Source organism: Pelodiscus sinensis, chromosome 4, assembly GCF_049634645.1.
Source record: "Pelodiscus sinensis isolate JC-2024 chromosome 4, ASM4963464v1, whole genome shotgun sequence".
Lineage (NCBI taxonomy): Eukaryota > Metazoa > Chordata > Testudines > Trionychidae > Pelodiscus > Pelodiscus sinensis.
Window position 1 is genome coordinate 132,461,363 of NC_134714.1, and position 10,453 is coordinate 132,471,815.

At 49.6% G+C, this 10,453-nt stretch overlaps 1 protein-coding gene across 1 annotated transcript; it reads right to left on the reverse strand.

Annotated features, from left to right (window-relative positions):
- Positions 1–1,489: 1,489 nt before the first annotated feature.
- LOC102460015 (olfactory receptor-like protein OLF2) lies at positions 1,490–2,723 on the reverse strand. The gene has a single exon (XM_006117263.4). The coding sequence runs from the start codon at positions 2,721–2,723 to the stop codon at positions 1,785–1,787; it is 939 nt and encodes a 312-aa protein (XP_006117325.3). The 3' UTR covers positions 1,490–1,784.
- Positions 2,724–10,453: the final 7,730 nt, after the last annotated feature.

A 10,453-nucleotide genomic window follows, 5' to 3' on the forward strand; every position in this document is an offset into this window, starting at 1 on the left:
TTACGACAGCTTCGGGGACCAGCTGTAATAGCAAAATGTTTTTTAAGTACATCAGAAGCAGGAAGCTGGCTAAGCAACCAGTGGGGCCCTTGGATGACTGAGATGCTAAAGGAGCACTCAAAGATGATAAAGTCATTGCAGAGAAGCTAAATGATTTCTTTCCTTTAATATTCATGGCTGAGGATATTGGGGGGAGATTCCCAAACCTGAGCCATTCTTTTTAGGTGACATATCTGAGGAATTGTCCAGGATTCACGGGTCCTTACAGGAGGTGTTGTTACAGTTAAGTTTATCAATTTGTTCCAAGTCACCGGGACCAGAGGGCATTAACTCAAGAGTTCTTAAAGAACTCAAATAGGAAATTGCACAACTATTAACTGTGGTTTGTAACCTCTCCTTTAAATCAGCTTCCATATCTAGTGACTGGAAGATAGCTAACACCAATATTTAAAAAGGATTCTAGAGGTGACCCTGGCAGTTACATACTGGTACGTCTAATGTTGGAACTATAGTAAAGAATAAAATTGTCAGACACATGGATGAATATAATTTGTTGGGGGAAAGTCAGCATGGTTTCTGTAAAGGAAAATCATAACTTACTAATCTGCTGGAGTTCTCTGAGGGGATCAACAAACAAGTGGACAAGGAAGATCAAGTGGATATAGTACGCTTAGGCTGTGTGTACACAGCACCCTTAGCTCAAAATAAAATACACAATTTGTGCAATGCAAATTGCATAGCTTATTTCAATCCTATTTCAAAATAGGCTATTTCAAATTTTGATGCTAGCTCCACAGCACCAAATTTTGAAATAACGCACTATTTTGAGACATCTCTTATCCCTCATACAATGAGGTGTACAGGGATGTAGAAATAGAAAATGTTTTTTGAAATATAAAGTTTGTTGTAGATAATTAAAGTTTGCTATGTGCTCAATGTTTAGGGATTTTTCAGATAGGAATCAGGTTGAGATTAATATTTTCTAGGCAGCTCTGAACTAAAAACTCATTTATGGGAGCAGCTTCATCCATTTCTCACTCTCAGTCCCCAACGCCATACAATTCCCAGAACCGCTACCCTTCACAGTCTATAATACATCTAAAGAAACTAAGAGCAAGAACAAATAGCTAACCTCCTGATGAGGTGTAAATATTTAGTGTCTGATTTTTATCTCTGTATTTAATTTATGTTGTAGAGAAAATTCACGCTTTTTGTGCTATTTTGTATTCTGTTCAGTGCAGACTGTCACAGAACACACACACACACACCCCATGCTGTCTCTTAGGTACCATGGTCCTATTCCTTTTGTTGTTCCCTTAAGATGAAGAGAAAGACTTTGTGTTGAAAATGTTTTTACTCATAGTGCATGGATACAAAAAAGAGACAAAAATCTCTACAACAACTCCCTCTCCTTCAGGCATAGAAATTACATACATTCTAATGAAACCAAGCCAGCTACAAAGAAAACAACCCAGTTACAAAGAAAAGAGACATTTGAAGCATCCCTCTTCATTGCAAATACAAACAAATCCATGGATTCAAAGCGAATGACATATAGTTACATACTCACACAAGTGAAAAAGCTGCCTCCTTTAATTTTGCTGGAGTAATAGCATAACAAAGTCCTCATCTTAGTTGGGCAAAGCAGGCGTTGTTGGAATACAAACAAATAATAATATCAATTATACTACTCTAAACTCTTTGAGATGACAACGGAATGGGTTAGGAATTAAATTCACCTATTTCCACTCCCGATGACTCAAACTGCACTGGGATGAACAAATTCAGAAATTCCTTAGGAGTTTATTCATTGTTTTTCTCAAGGCATTCTTCACCTGCCTGTTCCTCAGGCTGTAGATGAGGGGGTTCAACATGGGGATCCCCAACGCGTAGAACACGGAGGTTATTTTGTCTGTTTCCAAGGAATAGCTGGAGGTGGGTTGGAAAGTCATAAAAATGAGAATGCCATGATACATGACCACTGCGGTCAAGTGAGAGGTGCATGTGGAGAAGGATTTCCACCGGCCCTCAGCAGAGCGGATCCGCAGGATGGCGGAGATGATGTAGCCATAGGAGAGGAGGATGGTCCCAATGGTGATCACCACCATATAAAATGTAGCAGCAAAAATCAGAATCCCATTGATGTGGGTGTCCGAGCAGGAGAGCGGCAGCAATGGGGCGATGCCACAAAAGAAATGATTGATGATGTTGGAGCGACAAAATGAAAGACGAAATGTAAAACACGTGTGTATCATTGCATTAACCAGCCCCACAGTACACACCCCAGCCACCAGCTGGTTACAACGCTGCCTAGACATGATGACTGTATAGAGCAGCGGTTTACAGATGGCCACATAACGGTCATAGGCCATCACAGACAGCAAAACACACTCAATATCTACAAAGAAAAGAAAGAAATACAGTTGCAAAGCACAGGCAATGTACGAAATGCTTTTCCTCTCAGCTAGGAAAGTCTGCAGCATCTTAGGGGCTATTACTGTGGAACAGCAGAGATCACAAAAAGACAAACTCCTGAGGAAAACGTACATGGGGGTGTGGAGTTCTGGGTCAATTGTGATTAACAAGATCATCCCCCCATTACAGACCAGGGTGATAACATAAATCAGTAGGAACAACACGAACAGGGGGACCTGGAGCTCCGGACGATCTGTCAGTCCTGAGAGAATGAACTCAGTCACCACTGAATAATTTCCCTCTTCCATCTCCTCTGAGGCAAGATCAGGCAGCTACAGTCATGTGGGTGGGTTCAGAGAATCTGTCCCTTCTCTGTAAGGAAGTGAAGAAAAGTGGAGATTAGTTCATTAATGGGCACTTGTATACAACTAGGGATGGACTTAGTGTACAGAACTAGGTGTTCACTGCTGGTCATTCCTGTTGTTCCATATACAATGCTCACACTGTACACATACAAGGAAACACAGGTTAAGCATGACACACAAATACTCCTCTTTACGGATACGAGGAACAAACAGTGACTTCTTGCTCGGCTGAGCGAGAATCAGGGTGCAAATCATCTTAGTGTGATCAGATTATTGCTTAGCTCAAGGCGGGGTAAGAGTAAACGAGTGTAAGTCCACCCTCTTTGGGCAAGGGGAGCTCTGTGGCTCAGCATGTGTGTTGGGGAAAAGCTTGTGTGCTCTCCTGATAAAGCTTTTTTCATCTGAAATGTCATTTTACAGTGCTCTATGAGAAAACCAGGGAGTCCAGGGACTTTGTAATTGCCTATTGTTTCCAAGCATGTGGTTTGTTTCTACCGCTAAGATTGGGCGGTGACTTTTATTGTTGTAGGTTATGAATTTAGTAGCTGCTGTACGACGCTGGTGTCTGTATGTGACTGTGATGCAGGACAGTAGCACGTACCTGCTGAGGTGAGAGATGTGGTGTTTCGCCATCAAAAGAAAGTGCCAATTTTCAATATTCTGGAAGTTTTATACCCAGATCTGTGACCCATGGGACATGCTCCCTGAAGTAATTGGGAATAACTGATCTCCGGAGGCAAAACACCTAATTAAGCTACTGAGTGAAGCAAAATCATCCTGGACAAAACTCATTCCCCGGGGATTAATTTGGTGCACTCTTTCCCACAGTCTTACTAAATGATGGAATTTCTATCAGAGTTACACAACATAACAGATCGTATATTTCATCTTCCTGTTTTCAAAGTGGGGTCTTTGTCACGCTGAGCAGCAAAGGCTTTGTTTGCGGAGTCTGAGAGCTATGGCGCCCACGGGGCCATTTGTGTGCGCCCGCCAAGTTCTCGGGGCTGGCTTGGCCCCGGGCACGTGGTGCATGAATGGTGCCGGAGCCAGCCCGGGCGCATGGCGCACAGTGAGCGCTGGCCCCGGGAACGCCGCGAATTAGCCACCCACGCTCTGGGTGCGCGGCGCTTGGGGGGGCGCCGGCCCCAGGCGCTTGGAGAGGGGGTCGGCCCTGGGCGCAAATTAGCCGCCCGCGCTGTGGAGTCCAGGCTGCAGCAGTGAAGAAGAAAGGAGCCAGGTAAACCCCCAAGAAGAGGGAGCCCCCCTCCCATCCCCTGCCAGGCAGCCGAGGCCTCCACTCAGTGGGTATGTCTACACTAGCCCCCTAGTTCAAACCTAGTTTAAATATGCCGGGCTTCATTTGCATCTTCCCAGGCGCCGCCATTTTTAAATGTCCCTTAGTCTGAACTCCATGCCTGCGGCTACACGCAGCACGGAGTAGGTAGTTTGAATTAGGATCTCTAATTCGAACTACCGTTATTCCTCGTAGAACTTCTAAAAGCAGAAAAACACCTGAGATAATTAACTCAATTGCTCCCTCAGACAAGTCACTCAACACCTACAGCCAATGACAGCCAGTGGAATTACTCTAAAAGGCCTCCCCCAGGTAAGGAGAGGAGGGGGAGACAAAAAATGATTGTAGTGTAGACATACCCTCACTCTTTCCATGCAAAGTTAATTCGAAATAACAGCAGTTATTTTGAATTAACTTCAATAGCGTCTACACAGGCAAACTGCTATTTCAAAATAAATTCGAAATAGTGGAGCCCTTATTTCTAATTTGGTAAACTTTACTCTACGAGGATTAACACCAAATTCATAGAATCATAGAATCATAGAATCATAGAATAATAGGACTGGAAGGGACCTCGAGAGGTCATCGAGTCCAGCCCCCCACCCTCAAGGCAGGATCAAGCTCCGTCTACACCATCCCTGACAGATGTCTATCTAACCTGTTCTTAAATATCTCCAGAGAGGGAGATTCCACCACCTCCCTTGGCAATTTATTCCAATATTTGACCACCCTGACAGTTAGGAATTTTTTCCTAATGTCCAATCTAAACCTCCCCTGCTGCACTTTAAGCCCATTACTCCTTGTCCTGTCCTCAGAAACCAAGAGGAACAAATTTTCTCCTTCCTCCTTGTGACACCCTTTTAGATATTTGAAAACCGCTATCATGTCCCCCCTTAATCTTCTTTTTTCCAAACTAAACAAGCCCAGTTCATGAAGCCTGGCTTCATAGGTCATGTTCTCTAAACCTTTAATCATTCTTGTCGCTCTTCTCTGTACCCTTTCCAATTTCTCCACATCTTTCTTGAAATGTGGCGCCCAGAACTGGACACAGTACTCCAGCTGAGGCCTAACTAGTGCAGAGTAGAGCGGCAGAATGACTTCACGAGTCTTGCTTACAACACACCTGTTGATACAACCTAGAATCATATTTGCTTTTTTTGCAACAGCATCACACTGTTGGCTCATATTCAACTTGTGGTCCACTATGACCCCTAGATCCCTTTCCGCCATGCTCCTTCCTAGACAGTCGCTTCCCATCTTGTATGTATGGAACTGATTGTTCCTTCCTAAGTGGAGCACTTTGCATTTCTCCTTATTAAACCTCATCCTGTTTACCTCTGACCATTTCTCTAACTTGCTAAGGTCATTTTGAATTATGTCCCTATCCTCCAAAGAAGTCGCAACCCCACCCAGTTTGGTATCATCTGCAAACTTAATAAGCGTACTCTCTATCCCAATATCTACATCATTGATGAAGATATTGAACAGTACGGGTCCCAAAACAGACCCTTGAGGAACTCCACTTGTTATCCCTTTCCAGCAGGATTTAGAACCGTTAACAACGTTAACCGTTAACAAATTCGAAATATCTAATTCGAAATAAGTGCTGTATAGACAGTTATTTCGAATTAGGGGGCTTCCAGCCCTTCCCAAGGAGCCCTGGTGGCCACTCTGGGCACAACCAGGAAAACTTGTCTGCTCCCCACCAGCTCCAGAGCTCTTAAAGGGGCAGACTTTGGCCGCAGTGCTTGTGCCAGTTGCCAGCACACAGCCAGCAGACTGTGCACCTGGCACAGCATGAGCCAGCAACCCGCTGCCATCCAACACTCCACCACTCCCCAGGACCAGGCTGGTAGCTCCCAGTAGCCTGCCAGGGGCCGCAAAAGGCAGGCGCCTTCCTGGTCTAGTGCGGGGATCGTGGACCTCATTGAGGTTTGAGGGGAGGCCTCCAATGCCCACGATATATGCACTAGGTGCAGGAATGTGGCTGTCTACACCTGCATGGCTGCCAGCCTGGCCACCAGAGGCCACATGCACAGCCAGGAGCAGGTGCGGAGCAAGATCAAAGAGCTGTGGCAGGCCTATGCCAGGGCCTCCCAACCAGGAGCTGACCTGGAGGCCTGCCTGCAGTTCGAGGCCCTGGACTACATCCTGGAGGGTCAGACGGTCCATGCCCCCCTGGTCGTCATCGACCCCAGGGAAGAGGGCCCTGCCCCGACACAGGGGAAGTGGACGAAGAGGAGGACAGCAGCCTGGAGCCTGCAGGGAGTGTGCCCTGCACCCAGGACCCCCAAGCCGTACCGGAGAGCCCGTCAGCAGCCTCATCCGAGGCCGGGTAGGTCTCCACATGTGAGTCACATTACATTCCCCTTATGCGGAGTGGGTGGAGGGAGGGGGAGCTCAGGGACCATGTGCGTGAGCCTTGCTGACCACGGAGCAGGCAGCAATCTCTGTATCTGCCATGCCAGCTGCGACATGTGGCCCCAGCTGGGTGCCATGCAGGGGCCCTGGCCTGTTCCCCACACGCGTCTACATGTGAAGGCACATGACAGGCTCTTGACCCCGGGGAGAGACACTGCACACTGCCCTTCCTCCAGATGCTCCCTCTACATAGAGGTAGGTAACATTTCCCCTGCTCCCCCACACTACACTAGAGGCAGCACAGGGGCTGGGGTGCAGTCCTGGGCCAGCTCACACTCCCAGGGATAGCAGAACGTGATGGTGCGGAGACCTGCCGTCCTTGTCGTGCAGAGCGGGGCTGTGTTTCACCCACTGTGTCCCCAAGGAGAACTGACCACTTATCTTGTTTCACCACAGCCGCAGCACCTGCGAGTGCAGGTTGCAGCACCTGCGAGTGCAGGTTGCACCACCCCACCTGGGCCATCTACCTGCACCCGGGCCAGCAGGCACACCTGCAACCAGGAGGAGTTCCAGAGGCAGCAGCTGCGATTCCAGGGATGGCAGGTCCACAGCCAGGAGCAGTGGGTGCAAGAAGACCTACAGCTGCGGTGGGAGAGCTTGCAGGAGCTGCAGGAGCACGGCCATGCCCTCCACGAGCACCTGCAGGCCTTGGCAGAACCATTGCTGCCTCCTGATGCTCCAGCCCCTGCAGCTGCCCCAGATATTACTCCTCCCACCCCTGTTCCCCCTCCCGCTCCTTGCACACACCCCCGTCCCTCCTGCCCCACCCTCCATACCCACTCCCCCCTGGGAACACAGAGACCTCCGCATCTGCAGTGCTATGAGAGGGGAGGGCCGGCAGGGTCCCCAATCCTGAGCTTCCCCTCCTTCTTCTTCCCCTTGCCTCCCCCTTCCAGCTCCCTCCTCCCAGGTTTCCCCCTCCCCTCTCCCACCCTTTCCCCCCCCTTCTCCTCACCTCAGTTATGTTATATAAAGAGATTTCTTTGTGGCAACACAGGTGTTTTTATTGCACATCAGGAAGGGGGGTTAGGCAGGGGAAAGGGGAAGGAGGTGGGGGTGGAATGTAAGGCACAAGGCTCCAGTGGGGCATGCCAGGGAGACTTCAGTCCTCATCCGCTTGGTAGCTCTCCCACATTGCTTCCCAGATGCGGACAGCCCCCTGAAGTGCCTCCCGGCTGGCAGCTAGGCAGGGCTGTGTGTACTGGCCAGCCAGGCAGGCAGCCTCTGCCATCCAGGCTAGCAGGAAAGCCTCCCCCTTCCTCTCACATAAATTGTGGAGCACACCGCACGCTGTCACCTCATGCGGAATATTGTGCTGGGAGAGGTCGAGGTGGGTGAGGAGGAATCTGAATCGGGCTTTCAGTCGGCCAAAAGCCCCCTCGACCACAATGTGGGCCCTGCTGAGCCTGGCATTGAAGGCCTGCCGGGAGGGGTTGAGGTGTCCTGTGTAGGGCTTCATCAGCCAGGGCTGTAGGGGGTAGGCCGCATCCCCAGCAGGCACACTGACATGTCCATGTCCCCGACCCTGATGTGGCGGTCGGGGAAGAAAGTCCCAGTGTGCAGCCTCTGGCACATGGAGGAGTTGCGGTACACCCGCGCATCATGTGCCTTGCCGGACCAGCCCACATTGATGTCCGTGAATTGGCCCCGTTGGTCAGACACGGCCTTCAGGATCACAGAGAAGTACCCCTTCCTATCGATGTAGAGGGAGGCCTGGTGGTCCAGGGCACGGATGGGGATGTGTAACCCATCAATTGCCCCCCCGCAGTTGGGGAAGTATAGGGCACCGAACCCCTGGATGACTGCATCCAGGTCGGTGAGGCAGACGACTCTGCGGAGCAGCACCCTGCTGATGGCCTTCACCATCTGCAGAGAGACACATGAAACAGAGGGTCACTGGGGTGCCCAGGTGGCTGGGAGTGTTCATTCCCTGGCACTGCCCCGCACCCCACTCCCAGGAGCAACCCCCACAGCAATCCCGGCCACTGCGGGTGGTCTGTAGCGCGGCTGGGACAGACCGAACCCTCCTGGGGAGGGCACTTACACCACCTGCTCCCCGATTTCCCTGGAGCAGCCCATCTCCTCCTTGCAGCCCACCCTCCTGACCCAGTGGCAAGTGAGAGCCATACCTGCATGAGCACCGCTCCAATGGTGGATCTCCCCACTCTGAACTGGTTCCCCACGGATCAGTAGCTATCCAGCATGGAGAGCTTACAGAAGGCGATGGCCACCCGCTTGTGGAGGGGAATGGTGGGCTTCCTGTGTGTGTCCTGTCACCGCAAAGCAGGGGCGAGCCACTCGCAGAGCTCGAGGAAGGTGTCCTTCTTCATCCTGAAGTTCTGGGTCCACTCTTGGTCTCCCCAGCACTCCAGGACAATGTGGTCCCACCAGTTGCTGCTGATGTCCAGACGCCAGATGTAGTGGGGCATGCTGGCATCCGGGTGCCGCTCCTCCAGGGCCCCCAGCATGTGTAGGGGGAGGGCCAGGGGGCTGGCCTGCAGCAAAAGGTGCCAGGAAGCCTCCAGCAATTGCTGCCAGGATTGCAGCAAGACGTTCAACATGAGCACCAGAGTGCCCAGGGGAGGCTCTGGCTCCATGGTGCCGAGTGCTGTGGTGTCCCAAATGAGAGCGACCAGATCAGGAGGAGAGGAAAACGCTTTGCTGTCCCTCGGCGAGGTAGGCAAACAAGCGGGAAAGCTGAGAACCGGCTGTCCAGGGGGGTCCCTTTAAGCACGAGCCTCAGATAGCCTCAGACAGCAGCCACACAAAGCAACTACTGACCTGATGCCCTGCTGGAACCAGTTTCAGCTGCCCTTAAATGTGATCCAGCATCCAATCAGTATGGCTGCACTATTTCGAAATAGCAAAATGCTATTTCGAATTAGATTTTGTGCCTAGATGTGTTATTTCAAATTAGCTTCTTTCAAATTAACTAATTAGCTTATTTCGAAATAAGTTAATTCAAAATAGCGCTGTAGTGTAGACGTACCCAAAGGGAGGAACAAGAAGAAGCTGTGTGTGAGCTGAGAGCTGGTTAACGGGTACTACAGCGAGATATTTTAGGGGCCTGGGCTGGAACCCAGAGTAACGGGAGGCACTGGGTTCCCCCAAACCTTCTCCCTTGCAAACACTGAGCCTTTCTCAAGAAGGCAGATCAGGACTACCAAGATGTTTTCACCCCAAAACCATGGACTAGCCTGCGATGTGTATGGACTACTAAACTGCAGATCCTGCGTCCCGTAGAGAGAAATGAGTGGTGTATAGAGCCACAGCTAATTTCTGAGGCTAATATTATCTGCTGGTAACGTGAAACCCATGGGTCACATCCAGAACTTTGCCACTAATAATCCAAACTCCCTAACAAGTCACCGTGGAGATCAGCTTCAGCTCCATTACATGTCATCAGTGTAGTATTCCTGAGAACCTTGTAAGCTTTAGTCTATTCATTGTCACGACTTCTATCACAGGGAAAGTAAACGTCTTGATTAGGTTGCACCAGAGGTTCCTAGTTGAGCTTGGAACAAAGCCCAAAGTTACTGAGTGATAGATATTGCTCTATGTCATAGAGCATTTTTCCTTCTCAGTGCGATAGAGGAACAGGAATGCCAAACCTACACATAAGGAGAGTGGCGAACACGTCCCTCATTCTGTAATACAATACAACCTTGCACCTAAATCTCTGGGCTCCTACTCTGCCATCTTTTCAACCTGACAGCATACAGCACTAACTTCTAGGTCACAGGGCCTAGTGATGCTGAATGGGATGTGTGTCTTGTACTGTCCAGCACCCTACTAGAAAACACCAGTTTATATTTACACACTCACACATGTGAAACAGTTGTCTCCTTTAATTTTGTTGGAGTAATAGCATAATAATTCCTTTATCTCTATTGGAGCCTGCAGGCTTTGTTGGAATACAAACAAAAAAATAATATGAATGTAATAACAAACAATGCTA

Bases quoted from the DNA above. Each gene is read 5' to 3' on its own strand.
- LOC102460015 (XM_006117263.4), bottom strand. From the start codon at position 2,723: ATGGAAGAGGGAAATTATTCAGTGGTGACTGAGTTCATTCTCTCAGGA.